General features: G+C 30.1%; 1 protein-coding gene across 1 annotated transcript; it reads left to right on the plus strand.

The window, feature by feature from the left end:
- Positions 1-12,497: 12,497 nt before the first annotated feature.
- Positions 12,498-19,657, plus strand: LOC148197989 (serine/threonine-protein kinase Nek4-like). The gene is made up of 15 exons (XM_088116819.1): positions 12,498-12,650; positions 13,694-13,828; positions 13,999-14,065; positions 14,282-14,347; positions 14,659-14,705; positions 14,818-14,863; positions 14,975-15,055; positions 15,169-15,211; positions 15,320-15,369; positions 15,459-15,540; positions 15,686-15,735; positions 16,216-16,289; positions 16,702-16,753; positions 17,962-18,417; positions 18,956-19,657. The coding sequence occupies exons 2-15, from the start codon at positions 13,743-13,745 to the stop codon at positions 19,553-19,555; spliced, it is 1,800 nt and encodes a 599-aa protein (XP_087972945.1). The 5' UTR covers positions 12,498-12,650; positions 13,694-13,742; the 3' UTR covers positions 19,556-19,657.
- The last annotated feature ends 3,974 nt before the right edge of the window (positions 19,658-23,631 follow it).

Below are 23,631 nucleotides of genomic sequence, written 5' to 3' on the forward strand. Positions count from 1 at the left end.
GTATGTATATATGTATGTAGCGTATGTATATATGTATGTACGTATGTATATATGTATGTACGTATGTATATATGTATGTACGTATGTATGTATATATGTATGTATATATATTACTAGTGCAAAAAGGATTTTGAGGTCTCTGTTTTTTTGCCTTTTAACGTCCAAAAAGTATCGATGTCATATAGGGAAATGTTAAATTGACATTAGAAGCAACAAATTATGACATTAATTGACGTCAAAAATTATTATTTTTTTATGTAATTGAAAATAAGACAATTTTTTACGTTAATTAACATCGAAAAATGACAATTTTCAATTTTTTGTCATTTTTCAACGTCAATCAACTCTTTTTGTTTTTTTTAATTAATAGTGATTCATTTTTACAACTCTACAAAACCTGAAAAAGTAGAAAAACAACAAATGTAGTATAATTTTTGGCATTTTATATATACAGCATGACGCGCCTATGAAGGAAAACACGAAACTAATTATTAAAACGAATGAAAAAAATTATACCTAGGTAGTTAATCAATATACATGTATAAAATGAAAAAAAGATTACATGTATTGATAGTCAAACTTCGTTCAAGAAAAATTTGAACATAAAAACGGACTTGTGCAAAGATAATTTCCTTTGTATAAAAAATACACATAAAATAATTTATTTAATGAATGAAATAATTAGACCTAAAATACAAACTAAAAAATAACAATAAAACAACAAAAAATAAATAACTGAAAATATAAAATATCTAAAACATCTAATAATCTAAAATATATAATCGTAAATAATAGTTTTTATCTTGTCATTTCCATAATTCAAAGAAACAATTTAAAGGTACAATGAAGGAATCAGTAAGAAGTTTTAATAAGTGAAGAAGATAAAACCAGTAGAATCCAATGCAAGTTGTTACATATGACATGACTCATATGTGGCCTTGCATAAAAGAAGTCAAGTCAATAAAAAGTTTAACAAAGGTGGAAACATAAAGTGAAAAACGACTTTAAGCTTATAGTTGAGGATGAAAAAGAAGTTGTCCAATGAGTGATGACTTTAAGTTTCATCTAGGCACACTAAAGATGTCTATGGTAACAACATCAGATTTCACAACAACAACGTCATGCAAATCGTAATATAATAAAAAAATTAGATTAGATAAATTCATCAAATAAATAACGACTTTACGACATAGTTTTAATATACTAAAAAATTAGGATTTTATGTCTTATGGAAATTCAAATCAACATGTTAATTTCGTAAGGGGTGAAAAATGACTAATTTCATCACTTTTTCTAAAACGAATATACTTTTATAAAAGAAAAAAAAAACGTTTTCACATCCCATCTTATTTTATTTATTTAAATGAATTTAAAATCAATATTTGACTGCATGTATCACTTTTTCAAGAGATTCTTAACTATATAAAACCATATTAATATCATGTAAAGACATATTTTAGAATTTGAGTAAATAAATACATACATGTATATATATATATATATATATATATATATATATATATATAATGGTAATATATTTTTCATTTTAAATCAAATCTTCATGAATTTGTTTTTAATATTACTTTAAAAACTCTCTTATTAAAAAAATATTTTGTATATAAATTCATATTCATATATTTTGTTTTATTGCCTATATAAGACTTTCTTTTATCCTAACAATATAATCTCAAAAACCCTAGTTGACATTATAATAAGGATTATTATCTAATTATATTTTTATTATTTTGATCACATTGAATGTTAATATGAAAGTAATATAATACTCGCTACAGGTTAATACATATATAACCATTCGAAGTGTAACCGCGTTTGATCAGTTTCTGCACTGCATGTATACCTTATCACCCCCAAGTTAATTACGTTCAATTCTCATCATTGTTAAACACTGTTTCTATACGTTTAACACTGTATATATATGTTTCATATCTGTTTCACGCCATTTTATACGGGGATGCTAAATATTTTTATCATCCAAACCAAGTTACTTTTCTCTGTTTTAAATTTATTTTTCATACAAACATACATTGCACTGTGAGTTATGCGTGTGCGTTGACTTGATGAATATGGATTTGATTCCGTTTGTCAGCATTATTATTGCTAGACTACTATTTTGGGTAACATAGAAAAATGCATGTAATCATGGTGGCACCGACATCAATATCCATTTTGTTATAAAGAGAAGCTAGACATAGCAGAAGAACATAAATTTAGGCTGTTATAAGAATGTAACACATTGACTAAGGATCATATGATGTCCTCATGAGGGCATTGAAATGTTGCTGCAGCTGGGACCCTGAGTTATGGCTGAAATCCATTTAGAACAATAATTGAATTATAAGGTTATGGCAGCGCATGCTTTATAGAAGGACCCTCCACTAAAATCATCTTCAATAACATGCACACACTGTGGCCTACGTCACTATTACTTATTATTCTTCTCTTCAAACTGAGTGGTCGTAAGTTAAAAGCTTTTTCATGATTCAATTTATTTGCATAGAGTTAAAGGAAATTTTTTTGTAAAGAATTGAAAAATTAATAAATTTATGCAACCCCAAATCCTACATTACGTTTTCGTTTATCTTTTATTCTTCTCTTATGACTAGGCTTTGAGTTGACAAGGGAACATGTGGTGCAATCTTTAGTGTGATAGAGTGTCATAATTAAAGTAATGCAAGAACATGGAGGGACATAATATTAGTTCTAAAAGGATAATATTTCGTGAGATAATTGAAATATTGTGACTAAGTTTTGGTAAAGGCTTGATTTATAGAAAATGATGGAAATGAAATATTAAAAATACTCATTTAGATATAATTAATGCTTTGTTTTGATAAGGAGGTTCTCATAATTTTCTTTGGGAGCTTGTTGTCAACAACGTTCTTCCCTTCTTTTCATGGTTTTGGTGATTGTTAATGCAATAATTTCACAGATCTCCATACCTATGGGTAATTAATTTTCAATATAAACAATTTGTTTTCAACAATCATAATGTGTATTTTTCAAGTTGCTAGAAGTTTGAGTTAAAGGTAAAAAAAATATATTAAAAAATTAGAATATAAGTAATGGAAAACTCATAATAGTAGGTCTTATCACTATAAGTATAATTAAGTTCTTACAAGAAGAACCATTATTAGAAGAAAAAATAAAGTTTTGCTTCACTTTAACCATCATGGAAGATGAAGGAGTAGCATAGGATTTAAGGTCATGTATTTGGCAATTTAGATTAGAATTTTCTTAAGTTTGTATTAAAGCCTAATTAGTGTAGGGTTTTTCTTAAACTAGGCACCCAAACCAAGTGTAAAGTGTGTGTTATGTGTCATGCTTCTATTGGAAATGATTTATCTTTTGTAGTAGTCACATTACACTCTAGGATTGAAGAAATTTTCCTTTTGGTAGTGACAACATGTCCCTCTACCACTAGAGATGATTTGTGACACTTATCCTAGAGGTGTGTGCTTTAGGATTTTCCTTTGCTTTTAGGATTTTAGGAGACATCATTCCCTATATAAAGAGGTGTCTCTGCCCTTGTAATTATTTTGGAAATTTATTAATATTATGTTGTCAAAATTTGACCATACATTTTCTGGATCAAGACTAGAGCAATCTTAGAGGTTCCTCTAGTCACCTTCCTCTTTGGGTTGACCCCACCTCTCTTGGAACCACCAAACACTACTCCAACACCACAATTTCTCCTAGAGGCCGTGAACTTTTACCATTCATACCTTAACTCATCGTTCTTAAACAATTTATTATCACTTTTCTTCATCATCCATCCAAGGAAACACTTCTCCATACATATCTCTTAACTTTGGCTCAACCTAGCACAAAGAGGTTACTATCAATCAATCTACAAAAAGCTTTAAAAAATTTAAAATGTCTCACAGTTGAAAAACTAGCTTAAAAAAATGAAAACCTACATTATGTAGATTCTTTTTAATTCCTGTTGCTTTTTTATTATTTTAAATAGTATATGATCAAGGTTCAGTTTCAACCACACCAATTTATTATAAATTTTATGAGAAAATTGGTCTATTCATACCAAGTTCATTATTCTGATTCGATCACATCTCTAATCCAGTAACTGGTTCGGACCACTTATATCACTAATTTCTTGTCCAATGGGATATATCAACTCATATGCACACTTGATATTCACCATAAATTTGCAATTGCAAAATTGTTCACTGTTGAATGAAGTTGAAATTTAACAATGACTTAAAGATGTGTGGTTCCTAAATTTTAATATATAGTTTGTAATGTGAGTACTTATGTCCTTAAAAAATATTATGCACTACTTTAAACACCTACTATATAATACGATTTTTATTATATTAAATCTGATTTACTAGTTTTTGGAAACAGGTGATTAATTTAATATTATAGTTAATTTTATATTTTCTATAAATACACACATAATTATGATGATAAACCATATCACAATGTTTTAAGCATTTCATTCTAGTTAAAAAGATGAAAGAAGATTTGACTTCCGATTTTCAAATATCAGCATCATGTGGGGACAATTGTTTATATATTCTATCATGTCTTCAATAAATAAATATTTAAATCAATTATAGTTCATAAAAAAATTATTTTCCACTTGAAATATATTTTCTTACAAATTACTATTTTGTTTTCCAGTTTTTAGAAAAAGGGTTCCGTAAGTAGAAAGGTGGTAGTATAAAGTGTCTGTAGATTTTATGTACGAATGAAAATATGTTAAACCTAAAGGCACAACCACTCATAGTGCTTCCTTAATGGTCACTGTTTACACTAAATCAATAACATTTGTTGGGTGATGGCTACGGCTAGTCAATGGTGGTCGACATTATGTTTCTCAATGTAGTTTTTTTTTTTTTAAATGTTTTTTTTTCCTTAAACTTGAGTGTTTCGTTGTCAACTTTATGAGTGTGAGATATGAATATCAATGATAACTTGTTCGTTTTATTTTGAAATTATCAGATAAAACGTGCATTATCTTTTATATTATTATGAATAAAACATTAATTTTGTTTTTTTTTTCGATTTCTTAGTATTGCAATTTAATAGAAAGAAAACACCAAGTATTTAAATCAATTTGGCCACTAATTACACTATAAGTATAAGTTCTTAACTTTATTATTTTCACAGAAATACATGTGATATTTATAAACTATATACTTCGAATTGGGTTTAATTTGATCAAGCTATTGTGATCAGTTTGTGGTAATATATAGTTTTACTTTATATATATATATATATATATATATATATATATATATATATATATATATATATATATATATATATAAATATATATATAACACTTAAATGATATTGTATGGCATTCAAATAACAATTGAACTATAAGTTAAGAAGTTAAGGGTGTTTATTAGATTGAATTAGTCGATAATCCAATTCAACCTAATTAAATTGAATTAAATTTAATTTATGATAGAAACAAAATCGAGAAAACTCAAACTAATTCAATTTTAAACGATTTTTGTGAGAAGTTTAGCATGAGTAATTTGAAACACAATCTAAGACCTACTCTAATAGTTATATCATACACAATGTGTTATATTTTATTTTTATGTTTTCAATTTGGACAAACTTATTATGATTTAACTTATTGACTTAATTCAAGCTTTGAATTAATTAATGTAAAATTTGTGTTTTTTTTTAATTAGGTTGAATCTTCCAAATTACAATTTTTTTTATAAAAGAAAGTCTTTTAAAATATTGATAAAAATAATCCAACTGAATTCCATATGCTAAAGAGTGGGTTACATTGAATTTAGTTTAATATATATATATATATATATATATATATATATATATATATGTATGTATATATGTATATATGTATGTATATATGTATATATATGTATGTATATATGTATATATGTATGTATGTATAAGTTATACCCAACTCGTTATTTTCTTTTGGTGAATAAAGTAATTAGTATATTCAAACCGTACATAGTTCAACGAGTGAACATCTATATTCAATGGCGGATCATGAGAAAATATATTGGAGATCTTTTTTTTTATATAAATGTATATAAATTTGAAGGGGTTAAAAATATGGAATTTAATAAAATTAGGAAAAAGATACTTTTATTTGTATATTAATTTTTGTTTATGTAAAAATTAAGTTCCTCCGCCACTCTCCCTATTATACAAAACAAAACCTTTAACGTTACCCTTTAAACGTCCGACCCTCAAATATCCAACGTAAAAAATGACCGGCGGCATTTTCTGTAAATAAAACAACCATATAGATGTCTGTTCTGGAGGGAACAAACGTCTAAAGCCATATAGACGTTTGATGTGGGGGAACAAACTTCTATATACTCATTTTTAAAATCTAAAAAGTCACTATTTGACTTCATTTAGACGTCAGATCCCTCCAATCCGACTTCTACAGCTATATAGACGTTCGATGTGGGGGGAACCGACTTCTATATACTCATTATTGAAATCTAAAAAGTCACTTTTTAACTTCATTTAGACGTCTGATCCCGCCAATCCGACTTCTACAGCCAAATAGACGTCTGATGTGGGGGAACCGACTTATATATACTAATTTTTTAAATCTAAAAAGTTACTTTTTACCTCCATTTAGACGTCTGATCCCGCCAATCCAACTTCTACAGCCATATAGACGTCCAATGTGGGGGGAACCGACTCTATATACTCATTTTTTAAATCTAAAAAGTCATTTTTTAACTCCATTTAGACGTATGATCCTGTCAATCCGACTTCTCCAGCCATATAGACTTCTGATGTGGGGGAAACCGACTTCTATATGGTTGCATTAAAACACCGCGAACGCGAGATAGCAATTACACGCACTTAATCATAATCTTCCTCGCGTTTTCTCTCTATGAGTTACACTTTTCAGGTTCGTTTTCTCACTTTTGCAACATTTTAAATTAATTTTACTCCGATTACATCACTCTTTGATGCATTATCTTTCATTTGAACTGATTAAAATGCGTTTTCGTTGGGTTTTGGTGCAGTTTTGCTCGTGTCCTTGGGAGGCGTTCTTGGGTGGCGATTTCTTGCATTTTGCACTCCTCCAATTCTCTCCACTATGTTTTTAAAATCATCAAATACAAAAAAAGCGTACAATACATTCTCTTCAACTAAAATATAAAGTTGTAAACTCGAATCACCATGAGTCAGGAGCAACCCAAGAGGCCTCAAGAGGAAAAAGATCCAATCAAATACGGTTACGTTTTAGATGTCTGATCTATAGTGGCAAACGTCTATATAGACGTCTGACCTGTATGGATCGGACGTCTATAGTCTGACCTAGTGGGTCTGATGTCTCATTAACGTCACCCATATAGATGTCGGACAGAGATCAGACATTAAAAGCCCAAAATAACAGACATCTAAAGCCCTTTCTACACTAGTGATAAGTCAATTGATAAATTCCTTAAATTGTTGTAAAATAATTGTAGATTTAGTTAGTATGATGAATTATATATTTTATTGATTACGAGATACTTATATAATTAGGTGAGGTGCCTCTATTTATAAGTTTATATAACTATTTTCTACATCTTAATTATATATGATGCTCTATTTATAAGTTTATATAACTATTTTCTACATCTTAATTATATATGATGCTGTAAAAGGTAAAATTATTTTAAATAAAATATAAACTTAACTAGATATTATTTTATTTTTCATATGTAAATATTATATTAATCCACTCTATTAGTTGACATGTTGTCCAATATTATGTCATGAGGTCAATCGATTTCATAAAAGTATAAATTTGATAATTAACTATAAAATTGTAGTAGTAAATAAGATTAAAAAGGTAATTTGGTCGATATTAGGTCGTCATTTATGTAAAAGACCTACAAAGATACTTATAAATATGAAGTGTAAGTAAGATATTTAATATTTTGATATTTATCATATTTATTGAATTTTTAATTAATAAAATACTAACATGAGTGTAAGAATATCTTTGAAAGATAATCGATCGAATAAGGCAACCAAAACGAAACTAAAGAAGATTAAAATACTTACACATAAAAAAGATGCAATCGATTGAACAGAGACAATAATATTACAAGAAAATCGTTATTTCATCTCTTTATTAAAACATTCATTAATCAATAAGTCACCTTTAGTAGTGATACAGTATAAAAGTTTTCTTTCATTGTTGTTCAAGGTTCCTCTTATTTTTATATTGATTTTCTATCTAATTAGGGTGATTTATTAATAAATGACTTTTTGATGGTATAATTTAAAATATTACAAATCCTTCAATCAACATTTTTTTTAGTTTTTGGTAGGTTTTAGATTTTGCAAACACTAAATGAAGGTTGGGAGCTTCAAGGACATTTAAATCACAAAAGGACAAAATGAATATTTCCAGAAAACCAATAGAGATACGTAAGAGAAGATAATGAGAGGCCACACTTAAACTATTTTGTTTTATGGAAAAAAAGACATACTTTTTGTCTATTCATTAATACAAGTTAAATTAATCAAGCCCAATATCTCAATATTTTCTTTATTGAGATAGCCACCAGTTTAATATTTTTATGATTTCATTGGGTCTCTTAGACGAGGATAAGAAATTAAGGTTAGGCTTTTACTTCTTGCATCTCCCAATTTCTTCGTGCACATCCTAAAATTTCCAAAAATGACCATTTTATCTTTTTGAAAAGTGACTTTTGAATTGCATATTTTTTTTAAAATATCAAATATATGTAAAAAATGTTCATTTTCTCTTAAGTTTTTCATTAATAAATATTTAAAAAAATTAAAACAAAATCACATGTTAATACAATAATATATAACCGTATAAACACAACGAAGGCTTTTTTTCACGTTAATTATTTTAGACTTTTTATGTTAGAGATATGTTTGACGTAATTTTACAGACTCGTAAATTTATGTTTCATGAAAAACACACAATATAAATTTATATTCGACACTACTATAAATCAACATAAATTCGTCAATTTACGTTAGATACTATCAAATGTGATGTAAAATAGTTTGTTTTCACTAAAAAGTGTTATTGTAAAATAAATATTTTTTAGTTTATTTTACATATTAAACGAAGAATTTTGATAAAGTTAAAAAATAATTATACATAGAAACCAAACTTAAAGAGTTTCGGAAACACCAAAAGAAGATTGAACCTGTAGATGATTAAGGATATTACCACTATAACATATTTTTACAAACAAATGCAGCAAACAAAACAAAATGAATATTGACACAAATCCTTAACTAAGTTTCCAATACATAATTATGATCACAAATAAAAATATAAAAATTAACAAACAAACTTTAATGACAAAGCAAGAAAAATGTAGAAATGAATCTTCGAACACCATTGTCGAATATAAATGCTAATTCAGAAAAGGGTTTTCACTATTTTTTACAATGAAGAATGAAGAGAAAACCTACTTCTAATACACAAAACAAATTATATCGAACAATAAAACGTCCGATGTACACTTGTTTCAAAAATGTTACTTCATTTTTTTTTATGTTGCAAATTAAACTATGTAAATAATTATTTTTGTATTAGCGGTGATGAAAAAATAAAAAACATAAATAGGTATTCCTTTTAGATTAAAGACATTTACGTGCAGTTAGGAAACATGATAACAATTATTTTCGTATATAAAGAGCAGTTTCTGAATCGAGATATAGGTAAACGAAAAAAAAATCTACACTTTTTTACTTCGGTTTACAACCGATATATAAAAGAGTAAATTTTTTATTTAACTAATATATATTATAATACTGATGTAATACAAATACGAAACATGCTCTAATAAAAAAAGTGGAAATATGAGTAATTGATATAAAAATTAAAAATAATAAAGACAGTCATTAATTTCCTTAAAAGAAGACATGGACTACCCAACTTAAATATTTAACTTAGAATTGACACTGAATCAACTAAAAACCTAACTACAAGGGAAAACGTTCTCATATAAAGTTGAAGAGAAAGTATATATATATATAATAGCCAAGGTGAGTATGTTGGTATTAACCAGAGTTCGTATAAAAAAATTTAAAATGTCTACAATTTTTTCTTTTATTACATTTAGTTTTAAAAAAGTATATTCAAATATAATATATAAACATATATGTCTCTATATAATATTAAAGATTAAATATATTTTTAATCTATAAATTTACACGCAAAGAATTCGTAATTACAAACTTTAATATATTTTAATTGTCGAATTTTATAAATAAAAAAATGTAATCATTTTAATGTATATATTTAAATTTTTTAAACTTGTTAAACCATATTAGATAAGTGTAAATAACTGCTCAAATGTTATCTACATCATTTAATAAGTTTAAAAAATTTAAATGATTAAATTAAAAAAGTTATATCCATTATTTTTTAAAATTTGAGAATTAAAATATGTTAAAGTTTTGGACAATGATAAATTTTAATTTCAAGTTAACCCTAATATTTATAAGGATGCTTGTATAAACAAATAATACATAATTAATTACAGTCATTTTTAGTGTTTGAATATTATTTTATTTTTTAATTTTAAAACATAATTAAAACTAAAGTAAATATCTTCAACATGTATTCCTTTATATATTATTATAGTTTTTTTTAATTTGAAAGTATAATTAAAAGTAAAACATAGGAAAGGTGAAATGATTATTTTAATTTTAAAAGATCATTTAAAGAGTAAGTTTTGAGACAGAAAATGCAGATATAAAAAAAAGTAGAATCTCATTTATATAATATGGATATAAATATAAGATATTACTTTATTTGGTAATTGTTATTTAACTAACTTTTTTTAATGCATTTGCATAATGATTAAAAATAAAAACGGATAGAAAATAAATAAAAACAGATAGAAAATAAATATTATTTTGGAATGATACGGTATTTCTTTTGTTTTGTTTTTTTCAAGTCCTAACTTCTGTTTATGGTAGTTTTATCATTTTCAGGTAGACAGAAGGACAAACTTGTTTAATATTTATATTTTAGATTTATAAGAAAATTTTAAATATAAAAGTGTCAATAATTTGGAAGAAGATTTTTCAATTTATAGGAAATATTTAGAAAAAATTATTTAGATTGATCAAAGAATTTTATAATATTGTTAAACGTATTATTTTAAGGATTTATATATATATATATATATATATATATATATATATATATATATATATATATATATATATATATATATATATATATAAAAATCTGTGAAACCTAGCAACGAAGGTTAAGTTGTCTTTTATTTTTTTCGAATTATTTATGGAAAACGTATGACAGTGATCCATTTTTTAGTAATGAAGTGTATGCTTTTCTTTTCCTTGACTAGGTCATTAAAACAGTAATGATGCGTGAAGAGAAAAATAAATACATTTATAACAAGATTACGATAGTCTACTGATAATTTCACTATCAAATTAAAATGTTATAATTACTAATGTAATTAACAGAAGTCTTTAGGACACATACAAATATATTTTTGACTTATTTTTGGTAAAATATTTTTTCCAAATATTCCTTTTGCACTCAAGCATTCCTTTACAAATATTACTCTTGGTTTAACATAAGCTTTTATAAACTGATTTTATTACATTTACTATTAAGTTTACATAAAATAAAACTCTTCTTTGATAAAAAAGATTATTAAATAAATACTTAACTATATTTTTCGTACTTATTTAAAGTTTCATTTTTATTTTTATTTGCTTAATTAAACTTTTTATCTCTTCTAATTTTAAGCGTGGTTCATTTATCAACATTAATGTTTTGTTTGATGGCATCAAAAGTAGATGGAAGGACTGTTAAACGTGTTAAACACGGTTGTTAATTTTTTAAATAAAGACAAGACTAGGGTATGGTAAGTTTACTTTTTTTTATTATTATTATTATAAAATTAAGAGTAATATTTGTAATAACAGTAAACTTTTATAGTTAAAATCAATAATTTGATAAAAAAAAATAAAGGAACATGTTTTTGAATGAGAGAAAAAAAAGATAAAAAGGAAATTAAAATAAATATGAGAAGAAATATAAGTTAACTTGAAAAGATTTAAAAATTGTACCTTACTGCCAGACCACCCGTGCACCTCTTTTGTCGTCAAGTGCTCGCATTTTCCACCAAAAAGCTTCTACACTTTCCACACTTTCTCATCCTCTTACTGTTTTTCTAAGAGTTACATTATTTATAAATATTTTTTTCATATATATTTTAATTAGTTTCACCATTTAATCACTTTATCATGTGTGTGTGTATATATATATATATACATATATATTATTTTTGTTTTCTTTTCTTGTATCATAGTACAAATCTTTGCATGAAAAAAAAAATGTATAGTATAATGATTTCACGTTTTGGAATCACAAGTCGCTTTTGCGTGCACTTTACTTCTTTATGGTTTTGGCGCTCTCTCTCTTTCTAATATTGATTGCTCGATTTCAAAATAGAATAAAAGCAACAACATTATAAAATCATAGTTTAGTAATATTTTTGTATGATATGGTTTATGCTGGCTTAAAGTATTAGCAGGGGCTGCTCGGTGCTAACTTCACAAAGCTGCAATTGCAAATTTCTCTGTACCATTGGCCGAATTGCTTTTCAATTTCACGAATTCAGGTTCTTTTCCTTGTAATAACTGTTCATTGCAAATTCTGCTCTTGTTTGTTATCTGTATATACTTTTTGCCTTCTAATATTACTTGCTGCTGTGCTTATGTATGTTAATGGGAATTCTGTATTTCCCCCTCTTCTATGTTTTCAGTTTCATTCATCACTGGGAAACTAACCTGTTAGATGTGAAACACTTATTTGTAATTTTTTTTTCATTTTTTGTTATTAATTGTCAAGTTTCACAGCTTATGGAGGATATGGGGAGTCTATGATTGGCTGACGACTAGATAATCTGAATTATGCACTTGTTATTTGAAATTACGATGTGATGAAATGAAAACCATGTTTAATGTAACTGAGTTTTTATGGACTTAATTTCTGTGTTTTGTTCCACTTTTTAGTTGGCAAGTTTGAATTTTTTATTCTAAAAGAATCTAATTTTTGGGTGGTCGCGTGGTTTTGCAAAGTTATAAACATAAACATGTTTTTCGTCCTGGGTGAGATTAATGAGTAGAGGGAGACGATAATGATAAATCCTTGGAACTGAAGATACTATGGGCAGCCTATTCAGCAGTATTGAATGATTGCCGTTAAAGCCTAACCACATAATTGCTGGTCTTGGCCTTGAACAATTAAAGAAAGTAAATAACCAAACCAGAACTGATTGGTCACATATGGTGCTCTTTATTACACAGCTCTTCTATTGTATGACAGCTTTTTATGTTTCTTATACAACTATAATTTGGAAATGATTAGTCCCTTGACGAGAAAGGCTCTTGTCTGTAGAAAGTGGTAAATACTTACCTGACTTTAGCCGTGTTCTATTCCTGTGTCCAGATTTCAGATCTTGTTCTGTAAGAATCTGGTAGAGTTGTCAGTTATCACCGCAGAATTATTTCTTGTGGATGTCTTGTTCTCAATCTGTTCATCGTATGTTATTGGAAATAGTTCAGCATATTTGTAGTGGCAATGATTTATGTCACATTATGGGTGTGGCTGTTATTATTTATTTATGAGAAGTTTAGTGTTTCTATTTGCTATCATTTCCAGGAATTTCACTCTATCACTGATAGTGGGTGGTAAAGTGATTTCAATTCAAATGGAGCAGTACGAAATTCTAGAACAAATTGGCAAGGGTGCATTTGGTTCTGCTCTGCTTGTGAGGCATAGGCACGAAAAGAAAATGTGAGTATCATCCAATATCTTGTTGAAATGTGCTTTAAGATATTATATATCCTTTTGCAGGTTAATTTGTTAAGTATTTATTTGTGAATTTATCGTTGTTGCTAATATCGACAGCCTGTTATATCATGTATATGGTCTACTTTTTTTGAGTTGTGACATTTATATTTTAGGTATGTTCTTAAAAAGATTCGTCTTGCTCGTCAAACTGACAGAACCCGCAGATCTGCCCACCAGGAGGTAACCCACTCTTAGCGTTGGATTTATTGAATGATTATCATTTTTCTGGAAGGGATTAGCGAAGGCCAGACGTTTTCGTGTAGAAAATCAAATATTCATTCTTGTATATTTTCTATTGTTGTGCTAGTTTTTGCACCTTGAAATTTGAAGTTGATCTCTAAGCCTAGGTTTTTCATTAATTAGATTATGAGATGCTTCATTGGTTCTGTCATGCAGATGGAGCTTATATCTAAAGTTCGAAATCCATTTATTGTGGAGTATAAAGATTCCTGGGTGGAAAAGGTTAGCATTATTTTCAAGCACAGTTTTCTAACTCTGTTGATTTTCATGTTTGTGTGTGCCTGTGTATTTGTTATCGACTAAGGTTGTCAAGAATCCTTTTTCCTTTAAATGTTTTGCCAAAAGTAAACCTTATTTTGGGTTCTTCAAATTTAGTATTTTGGTCTTTACTTATTTGTTTACAGACGTGTTATTTTTTATCATAGTAACAGAAATATTGAGAGAAGAACCTGTATTGTGCTCCATTTTATTGGTTTATAAATTTGATTGATTTCAGATACTGAATTTAGCCAAGTTGGTACCTTTACTTGCAGGGTTGTTTTGTATGTATCATCATTGGCTATTGTGAAGGAGGGGATATGTAAGTTATAATTTACTCTGTATTCAAATATTTGAGTTAGAGCATTTGTTAACACATTGTCTTTTACTAGCCAAATTATGTAATTTTTTAATAGTTTGGCTCTGTTGAACAGGGCTGAAGCTATCAAAAAGGCTAAGGGTGTCAACTTTTCTGAAGAGGTTGATCACTTTCACAAAAACTCCATTCGCAACTGAGCCTTTCCAATTTCCAGCTCCAAGATCTTTTGAACTATGTAAAATAATTGTTATAGGTCAACCTTGTGCATGCAGAAACTTTGCAAGTGGCTCGTTCAATTGCTGATGGCTCTTGATTACTTGCATGGAAATCATATCCTTCATCGTGACGTCAAGGTAACGGACAGGACTTGTTTAAAAGCTAAACAACAATTGATGTTATGTATCTAATATCTTAGAGAATTTTGAGGAACAGCCTTATGCCGATGTGTGATTTTCATCTGTTTCAGTGTTCAAATATATTTTTGACAAAAGATCGAGATATACGTCTAGGTAAATAGCCTTACTCATTTTATCCTCACACTGCTCTTTTGATTTGATCTCTAAGTTGGGATTTTGGTGTGTTGTATACTATCCGCATGCTAAAAATTGTGGATGCAGGGGACTTTGGTCTTGCTAAAATGTTGACATCTGATGATCTTGCTTCCTCAGTGAGTGATATTGCCAAACTATTTTTTTGTTCACTGTTTCAACATTTTTTGTCTGAATTAATTTCTGTCTGTTCTTGCTCTAAACTTAGGTCGTTGGGACTCCCAGTTATATGTGCCCAGAGCTTCTTGCTGATATACCCTATGGCTCTAAGTCAGATATCTGGTCTTTGGGTAGGATACATTGAAGTTGTACTCCTATTGCCTAATCTTGATTATTCTTTGTTGATCCCTCTTTTACCGTATCTTTTAACCATATTTGTCATTTGTTTTGATTGACAAAATAATCAGATGTATATATTATGTTAACATTTGACAGGATGCTGTATCTATGAAATGGCTGCTCACAAGCCAGCATTTAAAGCACTTGTAAGTTACGATCCAAAGCATTTGTATTCATTTTTCTCATGAAATGTTATTTACAAAACTTGTTAATCTTGTGTAGGAGAATGTACTAGGAATACAATAATTCGGTTAAAGTAAAATTATGCTGTTGGATTATAAGCGTATCTGACTTTCAATATTCCACATTTCTAAAGTGACTATCCTAATCTTTGTTGAGTCTAATAATCTTTTGTATTCAATTTTTTAATGAAATGCCAGGAAATTTGTAGTCTTAATGAAATTTTTGTAAGGGTGCAACATTTTGTTTAAAACACTTGAAAGTATGTTGTTCGATTTTAAGCTTTCGTGTCCATGTTTAAGACTTAAATTGTATCATTTTGGAATGCTTCTCATTCATTTATGATGTCATACTAACTCAGTATTTCACATTTCCATATATCTCAACATTAAATCATCGACTGTACCCTTTTAATTTTTTTGTGTGTGTTGTCTTCATTTGAGCAGGACATACAATCATTGATTAACAAAATAAACAAGTGTATAGTAGCTCCCCTGCCAACTATGTATACTGCTGCTTTGTGAGTCCTCTGTTTCGTGAGAATCTTTGACTTGTCTGTTTTAGCCGCTTTATCTAACTGATAAATATATGAAACTTAACTCTTAACGTTGTTGAGTTATCCATGTTAATTGTTAAGTGCCACATCATTTAAAATTTTACTCCGTTTTTCAACATACTTGATTTACACAAGGACAAAACATTATGGTAGAAGTACAAGGATGACGTGTAATTCAGTCATCAGAATTGGTTTACCATTTTACATTTTGCAATGGTAACGTAACAGGGAGCAATCCTATTCTGTGTATATGCCCTTTCCGGTATATATTTTATCTCATTGATTCTCCTCTTCATTATTCCCCCTTTAAGTGATGAACCTCCTTCAGCGACTTTTATTTGTGTCACTTGTTTGACATACATACTTCTTCTTTCAGTCGAGGGCTCGTCAAAAGTATGCTGCGGAAAAATCCAGAGCTGAGGCCAACTGTAAGTTTTATCTTTTGGGAATTTCATTACCTTTATTAAGGTGCTATTGGTATATAGATTAAAACTAGTTTCTAAAAGAAAAATGACATGCATATGCCATTGTCAATTGTCATTAAATAAGTACAACACAAATGTTATAAGTCCGACAAATGCAGATTTGTATTTGTGCTCTTATTTTCTTTTTTTATAAATAATTTTAATTTTTAATTACCACCTTATGCGTAGTTAGGCAGAGCAATTCTTCTAGATTATTTGACTTTATTTCCCAAGCCTTCATTTCTGGGGCCCTATTCTTAAGACATTTCTATTCAAGTTCATAAGTGCTGCAATGAGCTATTTCTTGTTGTTTGGGTCACTTGAGAGTTGGGTAGCGAAAAATGTGTAACGGGAAAAGCATAAATATACAGAATTCTAGTTTTACACTTCTACTTGACATACTTGTTTGATTATGCAAGAGAAATTCAGAGTCAAGTACAATTGAAAATATATAGATTGGGGTCAAGGTGGGCAATGTGAAGAGAGATCTAGAGCATTAATCTGTAGAGATATACAGAAAGGTAGAGATTGATAGATTTAAATTTTAAAATAATACATAAACCTTTACATGATTGGAGTAAAACTATAGAAAGTTAGGGTTCCACGTTCATCACTTTTTAAGGAGATATGTATGCAGTTAGCAAGGCAGAAGAAACTTCTGAGCATGCATAATATACAAAATACTATACAAATAAGTATTTAAGCAAAAGCATTTGGCATGTACATCAACATGCACGTCAAAAGCCAGAAGACTAGTTAGAGGATTATTTGTTTAGACCTTTAACCTAGGCATTGCGTTTCGATTTTCACCATAATTTTGGGTGCAGTAAAATTATTAATCACACTTTTCCTTTGATATCTTCATCTATTGTTGTTCTGATCATATATAATATATGGTTTTAATTTGTTATTACCCTTGTCATCATCTTTAGTTTAAGTTTCACTTCGATCTTATGAAGCAACCTTGAAAGTTGTTGTAAAAGTTTTAAGTAAATGGGCGGCCACAATAACATTCATGAGAGATATTACTAAATTTCCAAATTTTGATTTCATATTTTTTTTTTCATCCATGATATAACTAGTGTAGGAAAAATTTGTATGGCATTGGCTCTTGGCTAACTTTATTTTGGTGGACTTCTTCAAAACAAATTAACCACAGATTGTTTTGACAGGCTTCAGAATTACTAAATCATCCGCATCTTCAGCCTTACATTCAAAAGATTCACCTTAAATTAAATAGCCCCAGAAGAAGTACTTTTCCTTTTCAATGGCCGGAGCCAAATTATGTAAGGAGAACTCGGTTCGTGGAGCCAGAATCTGTTTCTACTCTTTCTGACCAAGATAAATGCTTGTCATTTAGCAAGGACAGGGCACTGAATCCTAGCATTTCTGGAACTGAACAAGTTTCTCAGTGTTCTACTCAAAGAGCACATGGATTATCCACTTGTTCAGAAGAGAAAATCTATGAATTATCTGTAGGTTGTGTTGGTAACAAATACAATCCTGGTACGAAGTTCTCAACAGTTGAAAGAACACCAAGATTGAGGGCAGTTACAGTTTCTGCCACTGCCAAAAGGCAAACAATGGCACCATCAAAGACAACCTATCCTGGTCCAGACCGAGATTCAGTAAGTACATCCTCGGCATGACCCATTATTTCCATTTCTCTTGATGTCCATTTGGAAAAAAATGAATTCGTGCTAAACTATTTGAATTAATTTCTCTTTTATTGCCAATGGTGTGAGTGGAGAATTAGGCAGTATGCTCATTCTACATGCATAAGTGAGCATGTCCACGTCCTATGTAGCAAAAGATAATAATTTTGATGACATTTTTGCACTATTATGAAATCACAAACTCACGTGTATTAAGTCTGCTGGTTTTACAATAACTATTTAAAAGTTATATCACCAATGGCTTTTAATTAGTTGACAATATATTTTTTTCTAGTGGTAGAGTATAGGAATTAAACTAAACATTCTCTTATTTTGTAAAAGTTTTCTTATAGAACTGATAATCATAAATGATTGTCACAAAATAAGCCGAGCCAAGAGTGCACAAGAGCCTAACCGGTGATGTAGTTAGCAATGTTTGATTTGGTGAAGAGAGTTCACTTGTTGCCATGGAATCCCGGCTATATACTTAAGTTTCTTCTTTTGATTTCAGCTTCCAGCATCTAAGGGACCATCTGGAAGGTTTTCCTCACCAACAAGAGCCAGAGCGACGACAAACTTGTACACCAATTTCTGTGTCCTTGGAAGTGTGGACTCTCCTAATGTCTCTGTTAATGCACCACGAATCGACAAGATGGCTGAATACCCACTGGCTTACAGTGAGGATCCTTTTTTCCCTGTTCGTGGACCATCATCAACTTCAGCTCGCTTCTCTTCAAGCTCAACACGGAGTACTGCTGATTGCTCCATCACAATGGTCAAGTGTACAATTCAGGAGGACAAAGTTACTGTCCCCAACATTATCAGTGATGCTTGCCCTGGTCCAAAGGCAACTCAATGCCCTTCTGAGCATGTAAAAGCTTGCGTTTCTATTCGCTCCTCTGCTGAGGTGGATCAGCGCCGCTTTGACACGTCATCATACCAGCAACGTGCAGAGGCTTTGGAGGGTTTGCTGGAGTTCAGTGCCAGACTCCTTCAACAACAAAGGTTTGATGAGCTAGGGGTGTTGCTGAAGCCGTTCGGGCCTGAGAAGGTTTCTCCTAGGGAAACAGCTATTTGGTTGACCAAGAGCTTTAAGGAAACTGTGGTCTAAGGTTTTCTTTTAATGCACTTTCTGATCATTGCTAACGGATAGTGTACATAATGTTGTGTATGTTGACGGTAGAATAATGAAGAGTGGCTTTTATTATTGGCATTAGCATTTTCCTTGAGATGCAGGGACTAGTGCACAACAGGCATGCATCATATAAAATAATACTCACATATTAACTTTCATTTATGAAGTTTTCTGAAGATTATAAACGTTGAACTATGGCCTATCATTTAGAAAGACAACTTGAAAAAACGAGACTAGTCTATAAGGAGTAACCATCCCTTGTCCATAATATTAAGATGGAAGTGCAGGAAGAAAAAAGAGGTGCATGAAGAACGAGCCCTCAGAATAATGAGGAAGATAGGCCATTTATTGTGAACTGGAGGCCCAAGAAATCAAACCCATGGGCATCAACTATTGGGAAGATAGAGAAATCAATCTGTCCAGAGAAGCCCCCTACTGTTCTCTCCTTCCAATGGCTTCATTTATCTAAATACCAAAATCATCAAGCTCCAGAATTGGAAGGGTACAAATAATATTATAGCAACCACTTTCTGAAAAAACAAAGCAGCTTCTATGGGATTCAAAAATATTTAAATAAATGCTATATCAATTGACTGTTGTAAAAGTAATAATAGATTTGGCGTGTTTCTTTTGGCATTTTTTTCAGTGACAATGAAAAAAAAGAAAAGTATGCATTTAGTGCACAATGTTATGACTTGGGAGTAACGAAAGTTGATGAGTATCAGTAACTCCAACTGGGCATACATGTTTGTAGAAATGTATGATCCCAAGGAGAGAATTGTTCTTTTGTAAAGCCTCCCATTTCCTCACAGTTAAATTGTGGAGAATCTGCTGACATAATCTCAAAAGAGGCCTTCACTCAACCCAAGACAACAGAGTCTACTCATCCTTCATATAACTGTTACCACTCACCTTCCTTTAAGAACATTATTTCTAGAGTCAAAGTAATTTTACACTGCATTATTGAATAGACATAGTTTAACATGTTTAACTTTATTATCATTATTATTACTGGTTTCATTATTTTTCTTGTTAAATATTTAAGGAGATGCATCACTTAATAAGCATATGACTGTTACTTTTTCTAAAATTGTCCTTGTGATTGTGACTTGTTTGGATCGTGAACAACTCAGTTGCTATCTTTTAGAAATGTACGACAACTTCTGTTTCTTTCAATCACTATTCCCACTCAACTTTTGAACAAAAAGGGGATTTCACAATCTTTACTCCATTCTTGCAAAAAATGTCCCAGTGAATCCAAACGATTTTCTCTTATATACAGGAACTTCAATCCTCACCATTCAAATGTGCTTGAACTTTCACTTACATACCCAACCTTGGCCTTGAATAAAAATTAAGTAAGCCCCTAATTCGATCCTTAAAAAACAAAGTATGCAACCCCATTTTTTTTTTCTATTTTAAACAAATAATTAGTCCCTAAAAAGTGAATTTAGTTTAGTTCAAAAATCTAATAACTCAAATTGGTCCCATAAACATCATTTCAATTGAAGGAAGGACTACAAAAATCTTAACTTTATAAAAGGGTTATTTGATAAAAAAAATTTCTGAGAACTCCTTTATAAACCAAACCAAAGAAAAAACCTTAAATCCTTTCTGTCTCGAACCTATAAACCCTAGCCAAGCTGAATGAAGACTATCTACATGGCTATAATGCTAGTTTGGACACTTTGCATGGGACTTTGTAAGTCACCGTCAAATGAGATCTATGATGACTAGACCCACAAGCATTATAATTACTTCTCTTTCACCATCTTAAACTCTCTCCACTGTAGCCAATCTGCATCATGCATACACCATCGAAACAGCTAAACTAGACTTTAACACTTGGCAACCCTAACGCTATCTGCTCAAATTGTTGCCCACTACTTCCTACAAAGTACAAAACTTATCTCTTCCTAACGCAATCATATTTGTCTTTGTGCCTCCAACACAAACTACTACTGCACTTTTTTTTTATGAATGTACCTCCTTCACGTAGCCATCCTTTATTTTATGCATGAAGGAATCTACTTTGCCATGAAAAGTTAAATATGGGAGTAATTTGGTACACTTTAAAGGAGTTGAAATTTAACTCTTTTAAGTGTCACGGACTACAGTTTAAAACCTTGTTTTGCACTTGAAAATATTAAAAATCAATATATATCAAAAGAGATCTTTGAATAAATAAAAAAGAAGAACTCATCATACCTCATATATTAATAATGTAAGTATAGAAGTAACAAGGTTTCCCTCCTGTACAGGCCAATAAAGAATGGACATGCATTTGATTCCTTCTCTGTGATGTGGTTTTCGGTCAACATTGCCTGCTGTTCATACTTTGGTCGTGTCAGGAGATATATGTCGGGCAAGTTAGGTTTGTGCCTCCTGTGTTTTGTCGCCATTCACCCAAGCTTTGGCTAACACTCCAAACCTGAACACGTAACTTAAGAGGAACATTTATTACCATCATCTATTTTTAGCAACAAGACCCATAATTATGACATTTAAATGTCATTTTCCTCCTTGATGATACTTCTTCTGACTCTTTAATAGTGTGGCCATAAATAGCTCACCTGCAAAGGGTGCATATGGGGTTTGCAAATTCGAATGAAGAAGTCTACTTTCTTGAGTAAATAAAGTTTGAAAGAAAAGCAAAAAAAAAAGTGGGGTTGTGATATAGAAGAAACAAAAATGTCCATATTCTTTCTGTACAATGAAGTGCCATTAGGTTGTAATAGGTCGCGCTTTGTCATTCCTTAGTGGTCCAAAAGGGTGGCAAAATTGACCCCGAAAGTAAACTCATTGGATGGAAAAGAAAAATTAAAGAGACCCTTCTTTTTTTTTCTCTTGAAAAAATCAAGAAAGCACATTTGAATGGCTATTGAGATCGAAAGGGAGCAATTATTATTGATAAAATGAGGCAAAAGGAATAAAGGTTATGTCTTTTGTCAGAAAATTATTATTTTGAAGGACAGAACAAAATACCATCCAAAAGCAAAGGCTGTGGTTTGTTTGTCATAGCCTTTCAGAAAATGATGAGATTATGTTCATAGTGATGGCTGAAAATTTTGAAAAAGCTCAAGGAGGTGATGACGTCTCTAGGCACGCGCATTTTAGCTTAGGTCCCCCTCTTTCTGGAACACAGCTTTTGTGTCCAACATCACAGTGTGATATAGAGACATAGATATATAGATAATTTTCTGATATATATATATATAGAGTATGGCATTGTTTGCACTTCCTAACATGTTGGTCTTGGACATAGCCAACACCTATAACAAGAAGAAACACCATCACTATTTATCTCACCATCAAACCCTGACATTTTCCAGTTGTATATGTCAGAGCCGCAGCATCTATACGTACTCCAATGCTTCAACCTACATAGGGGAATGGGAAAACAAGCCTTAGCATTAATGTTGCAACACTTATTAAGAGCAAACCAAAACTTATTATGCTGCAACATTATTGCATGTTTAGTAATGCATTCATATTCAAGTTAAAAGTACTTTGAATAGATTCTTTTTCAGGTGGATATGGCCAAAGCAAACACATACTCTCTACCTACAGATAGATATCCTTGTTTTCCCAATAATTTGATATATCTAATTAGCTTTACTTGAACTACTTTGTACTGTGCTGAAAATTGACATCAGCATTTCAAATTACATTTGAACTCTTTGAAGCTAGTTATACCCCTTTCTGTTGGATTGGAAGTAATAATTGTAGAACTGTTTATGTTAGATTCTTTTAAAGTTCTCCCGTGTTTGCAATGAGTGACGATTTGTTATATAACGGCCTCACCAACATTCTCCGAGGAAACATCATCTTACATTCTTTAGTCTTGCAAATTCTTTCAAGTGTCCTGTCATCACACTTTAAAGGAAAATCAATAAATCCGACCCGTTTTTGATGGATAGGATGGTGTCATCAGACAGAAAGAAAAAAAAGCAGATAGAAAATACACAGATTCAAGGGAATGAATCTAGCCCGCTTAATTATTTATCTTGTTTAATATTATTATATTATTATATAAGAGTTATGGTTATATT

The sequence above is a fragment of the Vigna umbellata genome, chromosome 5, assembly GCF_029865625.1.
Source record: "Vigna umbellata cultivar VRB3 chromosome 5, Vumbellata_1.0, whole genome shotgun sequence".
In the NCBI taxonomy this organism is placed as follows: Eukaryota; Viridiplantae; Streptophyta; class Magnoliopsida; order Fabales; family Fabaceae; genus Vigna; species Vigna umbellata.

Coding starts and splice junctions, on each gene's coding strand:
- LOC148197989 (XM_088116819.1), top strand. CDS start 13,743: ATGGAGCAGTACGAAATTCTAGAACAAATTGGCAAGGGTGCATTTGGT. Junction 15,370..15,458: donor CTGATGATCTTGCTTCCTCA/GTGAGTGATATT, acceptor CTCTAAACTTAG/GTCGTTGGGACTCCCAGTTA. Junction 16,754..17,961: donor ATCCAGAGCTGAGGCCAACT/GTAAGTTTTATC, acceptor TTGTTTTGACAG/GCTTCAGAATTACTAAATCA.